Source organism: Synchiropus splendidus, chromosome 18, assembly GCF_027744825.2.
Source record: "Synchiropus splendidus isolate RoL2022-P1 chromosome 18, RoL_Sspl_1.0, whole genome shotgun sequence".
NCBI lineage: Eukaryota > Metazoa > Chordata > Actinopteri > Syngnathiformes > Callionymidae > Synchiropus > Synchiropus splendidus.
This window is the reverse complement of record NC_071351.1, coordinates 6177478-6192796: the sequence shown is the minus strand read 5'-3', so window position 1 is coordinate 6192796 and position 15319 is coordinate 6177478. Positions and strand designations below refer to the sequence as shown.

The following is a 15319-nucleotide window of genomic DNA, read 5'->3' as shown; positions in this document are numbered from 1 at the left end:
CAAAGATGAAAATAGGGGACATTATTCTCTCATACACACCTTGCCAATGTTCCAGGTCTTGATGTGCTGTAACTCCACCAGCAGCTGCTCATCATTGCAGGCTTTGAGCTTCTCAATGAGGATTCTGCAGTCAGCAGGCTGCAGGCCAAGCACATAACATTGTGAAACACTGTTCGTTTTTCCTCGACAACCAATGACAGACAAGGTAGCTGCATTTGTTTAACATACTGGCCAATTATCCATCAGTAACTGAAGGACACAGCTTTCTCTGGCAAGAGCATGTAGGGTCCTGATAAGCTAAACCTGCTGGCCATCCTTATACTTCTTTTCTCACTAGCTTCAACTGTCACCAAAACGTAATGCATGAGCAGCTTCAGGATCTTAACATCCCAGTTCTCACTGTTCTCATTGTAACGAGCACCAAAATTAAAATGAGCTACTTTCAGTTTTTACTGCAAAACCATTAATTCCTTCAAGCGGTGTCATCTGACACATTTACTCGCACATTGAAATGGAATGTCCAGGACAGTCTTCAACCATTTCTACTATCATCATTGGAAGCTAAGTGAATTAAAAAAGTACGGAAGAGGAAGACTTACAGCCTCTGTAGGCGTCTTCTTTAACTTGCTTCTGTCCACCTTCATTTTCAACAACCTTTATTTGCTGCTCCTGTAACGAAAGGTACATTGCATGTTACAGTGGTTTCATAACAGACACCATGTTGGTCTGACCATTTAAAAGGACCAACACTGAATAAATCAAATAACATTGCATTTTAAATATTCTGGGAACAGTCTAGCTTAGTGAGTGAAAAAACAAAAGTATCCTAATCACGGTTAATATACTACTTGGACATTTAGCCGGCTGAGAAAAAGCCATTTTATTTGTTCATGTTATTTGACACCATTCTACTTTAGATCAAACGTACACTCGTGAATTTTAGGAGAATATAAACAATTACACTGCTATTACAATATAAAGATTAAATTATTAATACTTCTTCAGATCAGGTTTAAATGGGTTAAAGATGAAATACTTACAGGAAATATCTTTGGCAATCCTCAGCTTAGAGCATATTCCTGTCACCTGCAAAGCACAGCAGCAAGCACCTTCAACAAGTGAAACAAGATTTGATCTTGCACTTGGTTCAACAGCAGAGTGCTAAAAGTTCCATCTGCATTACCACATACATGATAACAGTGTTAAACTTGATGTGAATAGGGAAATAAATAATACAGATTCAAACAAAGTGGTCGATCCAACTTGCAATGATCCTGGGCTAGCCAGCCAACTTGTACACCTTTAGCATGCGGCTAGCTCCGCAGATGGGAGAGATTGGAGAACACAAATATTGACTTTCAGACCTCTGATCACATCGGTTCATGTGCACTCTGCGGGATTTAAGATGATTCCATGACAAGCTTGACCATCAGACGCACAAGAACCTGACAAGCGGCAATTGAACCAAAGTTGAAGCTACCAAGCTAATGTCGCACAGGCTAAAACCCCGTTTTCAGATCATTTGACGTCAGTAGCTCAATCTCGGTAAATAGCCAGTCGTGAATCACCGGTGAGATATGTCTCGCTGGGGAGCCCCGGTAGAATGATGGCTGCGGAGTTGATGTTAGCCGGCAGCCTGCTAGCCGGTGACTGCCGGTAAGATGAGCTCGGAAGCTCTTCCCGGTGACTTCGCATCGTCTTAATATCGCAACTTCAGAGCCACCCAAACACAGACAACGGAGAGCACGATCTCAACACACGACCACTTCTTTCCAGCAAAAAGTAAGCGGCTCGGTCCTCGGCTCCAGCTCCGTTGCTGTCAATCTCGCGCCAGGCTCTGGACTACTCTAGCGCGGGGCTCAACAGGCCTCGTGTCAGTTCCAACGGCGATAACCGCACCGGAGCCTTACAACCGAAGCGTCACAAGCCTTGGCAGCGCACGGAACGGCTGAACCCCGGCGGAGGTGCTCATTCCTCCCGCTATCGTGTCGGACTCTTACCCGGCTTCCTTAGGCGGAGCACGCGCTAGCTGGCGAGCTAGCCGCAGCGACACAATAGTCGCTGAATCATGGTCGCCGGCTCCAGCGTGACACGGCGACTTCGCTATTCTGTATTGGAGATGGTGGCGCGGGCAATCGGCTAGAGACGGAGCCACGCGTGGATTCAGGCGAGTGGCCGCAGACACACACCAGGACTCGAAAAGGAAACGAAAGTGAAGAAGCTGCCGACGAGCGGAGCCAGTCCGTCCGCACCGCGCAGGAGGCAGGTCAGCGGCCTCCGACAAGCAGCACCTCCACGGTGGATGTAAACAAACTCCCAAGCCGGAGCAATGTCCTTTACAACAGCAATGACACCATGTCCCTTCATGTTAGTGGGTGTGATGCTGGTTTAAATCCTTCCATTCGTTCATTCAACAACAACGTTGACCCAAACGATGCTCCTTGACGACAGAGCCATGGCATTATGACCACCCATGTCTGCCTTTTCAAAGAGAACTGCAGTTCTTGTGTAGCATATCCAGTCTGCCAGCGTAAATCAAATCTAGCGCCAGAATGACCTCAGCAATATTCCCTTGTCAGGCCAGGTGATTGACCGACTGTTCTGTCAACAACTTCAGATCTGGGCCAGCGAGAGATTCCGCAGCCAACCGAGCGGTCAGCAGTGATGACTGTGACACCAGCGATGATATGTCATGATGTTGAGTGGCATACGAGAGTCCAAGATCACTAGATCAAAACACACCCACGAACACTGCAACATGGCATGCTGGACCAGGAGGCAGCAAATGTTCATGACAGCATTATTCTGTGTTGTTGGTTCCAGACCCAGGAGCACCATTTCATACATGAACACTGATTTAACGAATCAAACACAGGCATCTGCTAACTGTTGCATGCGTCCCTTCACCTTCACCTGTGGCCTGCAGATCTGATTCATCAGTCAGAAATTCACAGGTTGATCTCCTGTCACCTCTGCACCATAACTTCCCACAACACAGTCAATGCCTGATTAAAAACACATCTTGTGTTATGCGTCTGTGACTAACGACAAAAGGTTTCAGAGAGTTTCTTGAGATGGAACCAACATCCCAGTGCTGAACACGACCCAAGCATGCTTGAAGTACAAGAGCATAGTTGGACAAAGCCTGTTACATACGGAAAAGTGCCCGCCTCGATCAGCTCCACCATTCTTCACATCGGCTCGCTGTCTCTTCTTCAAGTGTCTGAAATCAAACAAACGCTGGGTGAGATGTGGTGAACTGAAGGCGTCTCCCACGGGAAGACGTGTTGGCTCAATCCCACTAACTTCTACACAATGGTTGTCAGATTTATTGACATCATCAGCATCCACAGACCACAAGCATCTTCGGACGAGTCATGAGTCACATCAGCAGGCAGGACTCTTGACTGCTGTTATTAGTTTGGTCCTATTGCTAAAGTGTGACCTGAGTGAAATTATTTTAGCCTGATTCATTCGACACAGGAACAGCAGAATAAGGACAACAAGAAAATGCTGTGAAGAGTAAAGTGCATGTTTGGAACAAGTTTGATTTAATGAAATGCAGCAACACCGTAGCAACTACAGCTACCTGAAAAAAAAAAAAAAAAAGACCAAACCCTTGTTTCATTTTTTTCACAGAACTACGGACTGCTCATGTTTCATCATAAAGAGCTGAAATTCCTCACACTGTAACACGGGTCAAAGGTCAGAAGACAAATCCGCAGACAAGCAGCGAAGCGACGTGTTTTTGCTGCAGAAACAGTTGAAAATAGCATGACTGCGAAGTCCATGTGCAACCAAAAAGAAACCCCACATCTACAGCACTGAGCAGATGAGAAGCTCGGTAAAACCAACACGGACGCCGGTCTGAGAACAGTTTGCCAATTGACATGTGAAGAAAGAAACCAACAGGCCTCTTGCATGTCATCACATTTCTCAAATACTTTTGAAGGCCAGTTCACGTTCAAGGCCTTACTCACAGTTCATTTGGTCAGCACACACACACGTGAAAACCTGACAAACAGGAACAGAATATCAACTCCTTAGAGTTCAACACTTCATACTTGAGTTAACGGGTCGATGTTCGATTGTGCAGAGCAGAAGTGAAAAGTGGGTCAATGCGACCTAGACACACGCCACACAGGGCTGTACCTGGACGCCATCTGGTGGAGAATTCAGGGAAAGTACCTGCAACTCCATTATTTCCTATTGACTGAGTGAGAGATCAACTGTCACAACTCACGAATGAGGTCACACACATTAATAATATCACTCTCACGAGGTTGTCATTTTAAGCGACATCAGGGTATTTACTTCAACAGGCCCAACATTGTGTTAGCAGCTCTGAGATCTGAAATCACCCTCAACAATGGAGTACGTCATGTACCCTTTCCTCAAAATCCAACTGTCCTTCGGAAACCTCTTGCCATTCATGACACATTTGTTTTACTGCTTCAGTGAAGACAAAGACCTTTTAAAGATGGGATTTGTGCAAGTCCTGACTGCAAGTGTTTTCAAGAAGCATTCGTGAGACAGACTAATGTCCTTTATCGAACCAGTTCGAGCATTCTGCCATGTGATACAAGGTTGAACTTCATGCTTTACCTTCAGAAACCAGTCAACCACATCTGTGATAGACACACTGATGAGGGCACTTCTGGATCACATTCCAGTTTAAAGTCACTTTCACTTCTTGACACGCAGCCACACAATAAAACTAAAGTCAAGCAGCTGACCGTCGTACTTCCTGGGACAGCCATGAGCTATGTTTTCCTCTGCTGTGTGACATCATCTTTGATTATAATGACAGTTTTCATCATCACGAGACCAAAGATGTTTCTTTTCACCAGAGATCCAAAAGGCGACAATTGATGATAAAAGTCGGGGTAGTTCTCTATGTTGTGTCAGATTTACTCCGCCACCTTGACGGCAGTCGACTGTTGAGATACTACTTTGATTTTGGCTCTGATCAGGCTGCTTCTAGATGTTTACAGAGGTGGCCTCCTGCTGTCCACCTGTTGTTCATCACAACAGTGAGAAAAGTGCCTCTTCCCTCTTAATACGTTGGACCATAATAATCCCTCTCTGTGGATTGTCATCTGCCTGTGAGATGCTGCTGACTTCAGAGTGTCAAAACCAGCAAGCCTGAAGTTCCACCTAAAGGATGTGGTCATTTATGTCATGATCCACCTGACCAAAGTCTCTCGCCGGCACGTGACTTTTTTTCTAGCAAGACGTTCACACAGCCTCGGTGCATGATGGAGTCGACGATCACACATGGACAACCCGAGAAATGAGCTACTAAACACAGTATAACGACAAGGGTTTGGCTTTTACTGGGGTAACGATCAAGCATGTAACGCCACCGTCACTGACTTCCCGAGTCGTAGCTGAAGTAGGTCATGACTGGAAACATGTTTGAGCAGACTGCACGGACAATGTGCCCAAAACACCCCAAAGAGGTGACGTTGACATTTAGTCTTTTGTGTAGCTGTCAAAGTACAGGGAGAGAAACCAAACTGTCCCGGGCTCGACGGACGCAGAAGCTACCCCGGAATTGTTGGACACGAGCGAGAGAGAAACCGCTCTGGAATTGTTGACACCAACAATGAGACAGCAACTACGCAGGTTACGTTGAGTCAAAGCTGCGCTAACGTTAGCTTAGTCGATGCTAACAGACAGGTGACTAGCTGTCATGCTAACGGTCCTGCCTCGCACTTTCAGAGCGGAGACGCAGCGCAGAGGAATCATTCCAGATGGACCACATTCACGAGTCCCGGCGGTGGCTCTCCGTGCCCGGGATGTAGTCGGCAGGGGCGGATAAGGAAGAGGGAAGTTGAAAGGACAGCGAGAGTTTGGCAGCTACACGATGCTCGATTGTTGCTACATTAAAAATGGCGGTTTACAGAGCGAAAGCTCCGAACCTCTCCTCTTAAACGCGCTCCTGTGTGGCCCAGGAGAGCTGCAGTCGGCCAGGCTGGCTCACAATAGCTTTAACACAGTTACACACGCGACACGACACATTGAAACTCCACACCAAAAACGAAAAGAATCGTTTTCGCTCACCTCGAATTCGTGTTTCATTTACTTCTCCATCTTGAACTAGCGAGTGGTGAGGGACCAGATCTCGCGAGAGTACATGAAGCTGCGTTTACACACGACACCCAGAATGCTGTAAAGTCCATGTTCGAATTGCAAAATCAATAAAATGACTCCCGGATATTTCGTTTTTAATTGTTCATGTATACAATTCTAGATTCTTAACTTCCCATAGAGAACATTCGCAGCTGAAATAGTTTGTTTCTCAAGATCACGTGGAGCACATTTGTAGCAGGATATTATTGCTTTATACTTTGAAATATTTGAAGATTCAAATTTTGCTGTAGAACTGTACTTTTATACAATTGTTTTTTTAAATATCAACTTTATTTTATTGGAAACAGCTTGGCTGCTCACCAGCACAGGAATTCAAACACCACAGCTGGACACATGAAAACAGCCATCTTATTAAAAATATTATTTTTTATTCACTTTCAATATAAAACTGTATTCAAACTCACTACAAATGGGAAATAATGACAGAACATTTGAATCATAAAAATACATCAAAGCAACATCTGACAAGGAGAATACCGTTGACTTAATTCACACATGAAGAATAGACTGGAACGGCAAACCTGCTGCTACAGTGTGAAGGCGACCGACACGTGCCAGGTGTGTGAGTGACAGGTTCAGATTCATGGGTTAATAAATACGTTTCATTCAGGTGTCAGGTGACGGAGGAGACAGAAGACGAGAGCAAGAAAAGAAACGTTTTTACCAAAGTAGACTTTATCGGTCAGCGAGTATGAAACTGGAAACAACACAAAAGTGAAGTTCACTATTCAAACACAACATGAGATCAAACAAGTGCACACATTCTGCACGTCAGCCAAAGTTACGACATCGCGACAAACTAATGGTGACGTCACTACGTACAAATATAAAAGAAGTTCCTCCAGCACGCGCGGCTGTCGTACATGATGTTAAGAAAGTTGGGACTATAAAAATTAAATTACAACATGTATTTACAAAATCCTGCATCGTCACAATCTAGCTGTTTTGTCACTAGTACATTCTGTGGAATAAGTTTCTTCATCCAATAATAATAATCTATTACAACGTAGCTATATAAATTACAAATCTTACAAATGTACAACAGAAACGTTCTGACCACGAGAGCAAACTGAAGATGAGTGGAAGGAACAGGTGAGAACCGCCAGGTGGGATGAAGAGGCCGGGGAACAGTCTGGATCTCAATCTGACAGAGATTTGTGCGCCTGAGAACTAAAGAAAAGCACCGCAAGTGTTCGGATCAGCCGAGCGTTGGACAAACCCGAAAAGAGCCAAGAGGAGCGTTCAGGCTGCCGGACATGCTGCCGAGACTCGGAAGGCAGTCCTGAACTCTGAGCTCCTCCGGAACCTCTGACTTGACCGCAATGACACGACTCAGACGGTGCAACCCTGACCACAGTCTCCCAGAGCTGCAGGCCATTGAGGCGTAGGAGCTCACCAGAGTCCAGAACTGGTGGCTTCAGAGGAAATGATTAAAACCTGTTGTTCATCTCAACCCTAAAAGCAGACCTTCATGTCGTCATGAAGAGAATTGCATTTACGAGAATGCAGAAAGCGATTTTGACATACATTTGGTTTAATTGTCTTGAACTCCATCAGTGAGCAGTCACTTCAAGCTCAGGGGAGCTCTGGCACATTCCCACTGCGCTCTTCTTTATTTCAATATCAGTTGTGCACGGGGCTCCGTGAACAAACATCTGGGATCATAAAGTCACGTCGACTTTTGTTTTGAAACTCAGTTCACTATAGGGGAACAACTTGCACACAACTCCTGTGTGCAGAGGCATTTTCAGGACCTGTAGACCACAACTGGTGATCTTCACACATCAGGCCTCTTCGGGTTCAAACTAAGAACGGGTAAAAAAAAAAAGAGAACAAAGTCGTCTGAACTATCTGGGAACAAGAGACTGAGGGGGAGAAAGCATGTGGACAGTGCTGCCCCTCCGTCCCTCTGTATCCAGACGTGGTGTATCCGGCTGCATTCCTCGCTTCACGCCGCGCTCACAAGAGGAGTTTCCCGTTGCGGTGGATTTTCAGGATTTTGCCGAGTCTCTGCTTAGCAGTTGCCAGTCCCTTCTTTGGCCGCTTTCCTAGGAGCAAGAAAAGGAAAACACAAGTTGATGTTAAAAGCAAACTTGAAATAAACGTCATCACGTGGCAGCAAGTGAAGCCAGAATAGGTCAGTTCACACCACAACCATCACACCAACCACTCAACCAATCAGAGCCCAGATCTCAGGGTGACGTGCAAAGAGAGGGGAAAATTCTTCAGGAAGGAGTGAGAGACAAGAGAAGCTGGCGGTAGCGGCTGCTGAATAGCTCCTCTGACGGACCTGATGGAAGTGGGTGGGGGTGTACTCACCCTGACCACCTCCTCCTCCTCCTCCAGCACTGGCGCCTTGGACGCTGATCCCAGCAGGAGAAGAGCCTGAGTGGGAGCCACTGTTTTGAGGTGACAGGGAAGGACGGCGTGATGTGAGGAAGACTCCAGGCGCCATAGCGCCACTTCCTCTGGGACCTCCGGAGCCAAAGGGTCCGGGCCCCGCCGTGTATTCGTGATCCAGCAGGCTGGCAGAGTAGTAGTCCATCCTCCTGTCTGGGCTGAAGTCGCCAGCGGACTCCGAGGTGACGGGGGGCGATGGTGGCGCGGGCTCTGGCTGCACCGGGGGAGGGGAAGCCACTGGAGCAGGGGGGCGTTGCTTCTTAATGTACTTCCTCTTGACAGGCTTGTGCTGCTCCTGCACCACACACAGGACAGACTTGAGAGCGGGGAAGCGGCAGTTCCTCATGTCAGATCGACTTCAGTGTCTCACCTGCTGAGCCAACTTGGCTGCGGCTGCTGCCAGACCAGTTTCCACAGACGCCACTCGAGCGCCTTCTCGAGCCGGTCGCTCCTGTTTGGGAAGCGTGGGCATCACCCGGGCTGCGAGCAAAGTGCGAAGGATTATCAGCAAACAACAGAATGGTTGTCAGAGCTGGCATCAGCTGGATCGTGTCTGGCACCTTTCGGGCTCCAGGGTGTGTCGTCCCAGTTTTTCCGGCGTCGCATCTTGGCCTTGCTGGCGTGGTCTTCCTCGTCAGACTCCAAGGACGGATAAACTTCATAAACAGAGGTGTCAGAGATGCCACACGGCACTGAAGAAGAGGACCATCTGGAAGAGAGCTCACCATAGTCTGAGTCCTTGAAACAGGTGCCCAGGGTCTCCTGCTCATCTGGGCTCTCCTCCTCACTCATGTGGCGCGCCGGCCGCTTCACCGGCCGCTTCCCCGGCCGCTGGATCACACCCTTCTTCTCAAGACCCCCAGTCTTTTTGGACCCTCCAGTCACCCACACCGCACGCCCGCCCTTGTCCTTAATGACACCCAAACCTTCTGTCAGGCCGCCGGAGAGAGACGACGGTGAGGAAGAGGAGGAGGAAGATGAAGAGGAGGATGGTGGGTTGGCCATGGACAGCATTCCCTGGATGGCATCACGTGTGCTGGGGGAGGCTGGGGCTTCCTCACTGCAGAACAGAATCCAAGGAGAAATCATCCACCAACCGAGTGGCGACCACCGAACAAACGTGACCTTAAAAGCACCAGCTACTCCGAGTCAGTAGCCTGGATCTCTCGGAAAAAAAAAAGAATTTACCCCAAAGCCGACGGGTCCAAACCCCCCACTTGCTTGCTGGCCTTCAGCAGGTCCAGGATGCCTCCAGCGCCGCCCTTCAGGCCATGAGCTGCCAGCGCCTCTTCATCTGTCGTATAATCCTCCTGGAGGCAAATATAAGAAAGATTCTCAGCTCATCCATGTGATGATGCTTCAGGCTGAACACCAACGATCTCACACAATCCATCGAGGCATTACAAACACAAAGGTTTCAGATGTAGTATGAAGACCTCAAGTGGAGCGCATGGATCACACCTGCTCAAAATTCAGTGGGGAATAATCTACTGTGTCAACACCTCCATCCACTCATACACACCTCAATGTCAAAGTCCACCTCTCCAGGCTCCCTGACACGATTGGGATCCGAGCACGGTTTGGCCCGAGGAAGCTTCCGTGGAAGACCTTGAGATGGAAGAAAAATACCCGTGACCTTCAAACATTTTCTGAAAAATAGGACACAAATAAACCAAGAGAAATGGCCGCCTACACTCACCACTGAGCTTCTTTTTCTTGCTCATGCCCACAAGCTTGCGTCGCGGCGGTGGAGTCTCGTCGATCTGGAGCTCGTCCTCCGACTCCAGTTCAGACAAGCTGCTAGAACCATCCAGGTCCAGATCGTAGCTCCCGGCTCCTCCGGCGCCATTGCTGCCTCCGTCCTTTCTGCTGAGGACATGGTCGACAGTCAACACACTTCAGGATGCCTGAGACTCCGGAGCAGGACTTGGGGTTACCCTTGGAGCTTGCCGTTCGTCAGCACAAGTTTCAGCTTGCTTTTATTGAACTTCTCCTCAAAGTCTTCCAGCGGCAGCTCCAACTGCAGGACAGATGAGAGTTCAGAATCACAACTCTTAACACTACACATCAGCCTGACTCCGTCAGTGATGGTCGACTCGACTCGCTCCTGTATCAAGTCAGTAATGGTCATGTAAACATATCTGAAGAAGAAGCGTTATCACAAACATGTTGCAACTCTCCATGGCTCCTACCTTGTTCTTGGACTTGCCAGGCTGGAACTTTTTGAGTGTGTGTTTGGTGTGTATCTCCAGAAGGTCCAGTTCGTCCGCCTCAGTCTTCAACAGACCTTTCTGAGTCTTCTTCTTCGTCCCGGATGGCCCAACACCACCGAGGAGGTCCTTTGGTTTCGGACCTTTCTTTTTTCCAGGCGGTCGCCCAGAGTTCAAGGACGTGGTCAAAGGAGCTTTGGTCAGAGGGGATCCGGGGTACTGCGGCACAGAGCGCCCGATGTTCTGCTGGAAAATATCCTGACGAGAGAATACACATTCATGATTCATGAGAAGACTGACGAGCAGCAGGTGACTGCAATGGTGCTGAACTCATGGTACCTCCACCAGACGGATCTCTTTAGCCAGGTCCTTCACCAGCATTTGAGTGTTGATGGTCTCTGGAATCTCCATTTGGTGTTCAGCTAAAGCCTGCATGACCAAACATTGAGAAGATAGATATTGAACTTGGACTTTAACTTGAAGTCAGATTAACTCGGCCATTCATGGGCAAGAGTGGCGACAATCACTCTATGTGGTCCACACCTTGAGGGACCCACAGAACTAAACAGTTTTTACACTTTCATTGCACCTGCTCAAAACCAGACATGGCACCATCATCAGTCAGAGAGTGAGCACGGAGCCCTGAGAAGGATAGCGTCATCCGTGGCCCACGTGCGATCCTCATGAAGCGTGAAAACAAGCATCACCTCTTTGCGTGTCCAGGTGCGGAAAGCGTTGTTCAGCGCCTTAGCTCCATGGACCAGATAGGTGGCCGGATGTCTGCGGTTCTCCCTCAAACCTGTAAGACCAAGTGTGCGATAAGCAACAGGACTCGGAACACGCGTCCGAAGCAGAAGACAGGACTCACCTCGGAAGGTGTCCAGGAGGTGCTTCCCCACATACCAGCACACCGTCTCAAAGTTTGGAAATCGGAACAGGTCCGCTGTGGCCAATCTCTTCTCGATCTCATACGCCCTGAAATGACACAGACAAGTTAAAAACACCAACAGCTACCAAGTGTGTGACGTCAAGCAGGCCCTCACCGAAGCTGCATGTCGATGTTCAGGCTGTGCAGGAAGTTTCCACCGAAGGCCAGACAATCCACCGGAGTCAGAACAGCATGAATCCACCCTGCAGGAGCAGCCAGATGGTTTTCATTGTCAGCATGGCCTTCAATGGTCTTCAGCTGGACCTCACCTGTTGGTATGAACAAGGTGTTTCCTTGTTTCAGGGAACATTTGTAGCACATGTCCACCTGATCCCCAAAGAACATTTCGTTCTGGTTGGACGAGGAGCTCCAGCGCTCGAACAGGGCCAGGTTGGCTGGCGTGGGCGAGATCAGGTAGAAGATCTTCTCGCCCTGAAAGCACAATGAACTCAAGTGGACTGCCAGGACTCAGCTTGTCGATCGCCGACTTACCCGCAGGACGTGGTACCACACGGAGGTGCCTCCGAAGTCGATATGGAAGTCAGTGTAGCTGTCCTTCACACCCATCAGACAGTACTTCTGCACATTTGGTCGTTCGAACACTGACTCTTCCGGCCAAAGGTTCTCCACCCACGACAGTTTCCGCACGATCTTTGGGGTCTCCACCAGGTTTGAGAGTCTGAAAGGACACCACTCCTCAACCTCTGGTCCGTAGCAGCAGTCACATGACTTCACATTTAGTGGGTATCTTTACCAGCATGGCTCCATTACTATGGTTTTAAGCAATATGTGGCTTGTTGGAGCACGAATATGTAATATAAATAACTTTATTAGGCGGCTCACAGGAGACCTCAGTGGCAACAACATGGCAACAGGGACAAAAAGCATACAGTGACAGAGCTGCCTCAGAAATGTCAACCAGCTGTCCGAAAGGAAAACAAATCACCTTTGGCATTTTAAGTTGGACATTGTGTTTACCTGGTCTCTGAAAACTCCAGGCTGATGACGTTCAGAACTCGCTCTCTGTTGGGACTGTTGTAATACTCCACAAAATCCCCCAAACGCATCTTCAGGTCACACTGACGGGACACGTCGATGACATCAATCTCCTTGTCGGGACCTATGGTCGGAACACTGCGTTAGCAGGGGAAGCTGTGGACTCAAGGTGGCCAGGTCCACGAGAACCAACCGATGTAGTGCTCCACATCGTTCACACCAAAGGAAGAGGGCGGCAGAGTCATGCCAAGACCGTCTCGCCTCAGAACCATCACAGGAACACTGAAGGAATGCTCCTCCAGGAACTCCACAGTCAGCTGCGCTCCGGATGGCTTCAGCAAGACTTCATCCGCACTGAGGAACAAAAAGACGGGACTTACAGCTTCAGGTATTTATCATTCTGTGGATCACTTGGTAGAACAACAGTTCATGTGAATATGCTGGAGAGGATGGAGTGGATGATCGTCACAAGACAACATCAAAACAGTGGTTTACTGGATTTCCTACAAAAGTTAAGCCAACCGGGAGTCTCAATGAAGTTTCTAGCTCTATTATCACCTGGGGAACGTGCGGCTGCGCAGCTCTCTGACAAACTGTGGGCTGCCCGTCTTGACGGGTCGGCTGGGATCTCTCCCTCCAGTGGAGGAATTGTCGGTCTGCTTGCTGCCACCACGGCGTTTGCGCACTGGAAAAAAATAAAGAGAACCAGTCACACATCGACCCACCAGGCAACGAATGGTCTTTCTTATAGGTGTGAACACTTACTGACAGATGGTCCATGGGTGACCTGACAGTTGGGGCAGTGGTACAGGTCGATCTCAGCAGCCTTCTCCTCCTCAACTCCAACACAACTACACACAAAGTAAACCAGGAGGAGAATGCAATCCAGTCAATGGTGTTAAAAGGTTTCTGATGAAATGGTTCATCCAGGAAAGCCTCCCCCCACCTGCCATGAAACCAGTCCTGACATATATCACACTCGATCATGAAGCGGGTCACATCATACGGGAGGCGACACAGGCAGTAGACGGGCACAGACGCCATCTTCAAATCGGACTGGAAAAGGCGGTAAACAGGTCAAAGGCACACTCAGACCAACAAAGGTGTCCACGACATATGGCTACTTACTTTGCTGGCTGCACTTTGGGAGAGAAGAAATTTCAGTAGTTGATGTCAGCTGATAAAAACCCACTCACATGTCCATCACACGCCACCTGCAGACACAATGTGGTCTTTTCATCCAACAAGCCCAGTCCGACAAGATCTTGTGCTTCATAAGGTGTCATTTATTCCATAGTCTACACAAGGATTATGGCTGTTTTACACAAGTTGAACTTGTGATAACTGTATTTATACTGTACTTACACTTAACTTATCCCTCACGTGAGAGCATTTAGATTTCAGTTTTCTTGAAAACATATGGCGACATGGGGAAGTCCTGTAACAACTTTTATGCGGACTTAACTATGCGCTACAATTCAAAGTTAATAACTGGATAAGCGAGCAATGCAGCTTCACTCTGTGCCTTTTTAACTAGACTCACAGATGTGCGAAACTAATTTCACTCAACTTCTGAATCCAGCTATTTTACTCTCAGCAAATACAGCGGGTCCACAGATGGATATACATGAATATGAAAATGTGAGAAGCTGCAAAGAATTCCTGCGACATGTGCCTCAAAATTTGCGCTAAAAATCAATCGTGTGAATTAAAGCCCGAAGTCTGAGAAACGCTGTGGTCACGCTGGGGTTGACAAACTTTGCACAGTGTCTGAAACATTGCTCAGGATGAACAGACTGCCTGCTGGATATTTGTAAACATTGCTATCAACCCGCTAACATATTAGCAACGAGCTAAGGTTAGCCAGGCTAGCCGAAGCTAAAGCTAATATAAACAATAGAATATGTGGAGAAAGGAAAGTTATAAATAGCTAGCTTCCCTGTGCAAAAACACATTAATAAAACGTGGATATTGGTTTTAAAGACAAGAGCGAGGCACTTACCGAGCAGCAAGAGCAGCGAGGCCGAGAGCTAAGCGGCTAGTGTAATCTCCAGGCTAGCTATTATGCAACACCAATATCGACAACTTGCTCATCGTTTCTGGCGTCTGAAGCGAAAGTGAGGTCTGTTTGTGATGGGAGGCCAAGAACTTCAAGCGGGATGTGATAGTTTGATCCGGAGGCGGGTTAAAATCGCACAACAACAGCAACTGACGGCGAACATGGATTCACCAGCGCCATTTCAAAGAGCGCTGCTTGCTGTTGTCCACCGACACGGAACAATAAAGTTGCGGAGATTCAAACGAGGACAGGCGCTAAAACGCGAACGTCACTACAGTTGATAATAAAAGCAAAATGACCAACGAAATAAGCCAAATAATCGAAAAACAATTGAAATGGCCAATGAACATTTTAGTTATTATAATTACCAAAAAATACAACGGTATGTCGGAAACAAAAATGACAAGTGGACTCAAAATGTGTGTGGTTGCAGTAAGATGGCTGCGGGTTCGATTCCCGGGTGGGACTGGTGGCCTTTCTGCATGGAGTTTGCTGTTCTCCCTGAGTGCGCGTTGGTTTTCTCCGCGTACTCCGGCTTCCTCCCACAGTCCAAAGACATGCTGAACAGGA

General features: G+C 48.0%; 2 protein-coding genes across 17 annotated transcripts in view; both read right to left on the bottom strand.

Annotated features, from left to right (window-relative positions):
- The window catches only part of huwe1 (HECT, UBA and WWE domain containing E3 ubiquitin protein ligase 1), a 28942-nt gene extending 22803 nt beyond the window's left edge, over positions 1 to 6139 (bottom strand). For 13 of the 15 annotated variants that reach the window (XM_053848845.1, XM_053848838.1, XM_053848852.1 and 10 more), the window contains exons 1-5: positions 6067 to 6139; positions 3157 to 3223; positions 1041 to 1086; positions 600 to 669; positions 40 to 138 (exon numbers count right to left, since the gene is read on the bottom strand). In XM_053848845.1, the coding sequence (XP_053704820.1) occupies positions 40 to 138; positions 600 to 644 (144 nt within the window). In that variant the 5' untranslated portion in view covers positions 645 to 669; positions 1041 to 1086; positions 3157 to 3223; positions 6067 to 6139. Of the gene's footprint in view, positions 1 to 39; positions 139 to 599; positions 670 to 1040; positions 1087 to 2000; positions 2533 to 3156; positions 3224 to 4605; positions 4764 to 6066 lie in introns of those variants that run through there. The other 2 variants (XM_053848839.1, XM_053848840.1) reach the window with 2 other exon arrangements.
- A 365-nt stretch (positions 6140 to 6504) lies between these two features.
- On the bottom strand, positions 6505 to 14969 carry phf8 (PHD finger protein 8). Of its 2 annotated transcripts, none has more exons than XM_053848911.1 (23): positions 14693 to 14969; positions 13819 to 13904; positions 13637 to 13746; positions 13456 to 13541; positions 13249 to 13375; positions 12884 to 13044; positions 12673 to 12814; positions 12187 to 12373; positions 11964 to 12126; positions 11810 to 11897; positions 11635 to 11741; positions 11474 to 11565; positions 11106 to 11195; positions 10749 to 11024; positions 10494 to 10576; positions 10256 to 10425; positions 10079 to 10164; positions 9745 to 9866; positions 9282 to 9616; positions 9117 to 9212; positions 8927 to 9036; positions 8476 to 8851; positions 6505 to 8204 (listed from the first exon to the last, which is right to left on the bottom strand). In XM_053848911.1, the coding sequence occupies exons 3-23, from the start codon at positions 13732 to 13734 to the stop codon at positions 8116 to 8118; spliced, it is 3084 nt and encodes a 1027-aa protein (XP_053704886.1). In that variant the 5' UTR covers positions 13735 to 13746; positions 13819 to 13904; positions 14693 to 14969; the 3' UTR covers positions 6505 to 8115. The 2 variants fall into 2 exon arrangements, with proteins under 2 accessions (XP_053704886.1, XP_053704887.1); XM_053848912.1 differs by having other exon boundaries at positions 10256 to 10422.
- Between the last annotated feature and the right edge of the window lie 350 nt (positions 14970 to 15319).

Bases quoted from the DNA above. Each gene is read 5' to 3' on its own strand.
- phf8 (XM_053848911.1), bottom strand. From the start codon at position 13,734: ATGGCGTCTGTGCCCGTCTACTGCCTGTGTCGCCTCCCGTATGATGTG. The intron at 11,566-11,634 runs GTGAGTCCTGTC...TTGGTCTTACAG, and splicing joins CCTCCTGGACACCTTCCGAG to GTTTGAGGGAGAACCGCAGA. The intron at 9,617-9,744 runs GTAAATTCTTTT...TCTGTTCTGCAG, and splicing joins TTGGACCCGTCGGCTTTGGG to TGAGGAAGCCCCAGCCTCCC.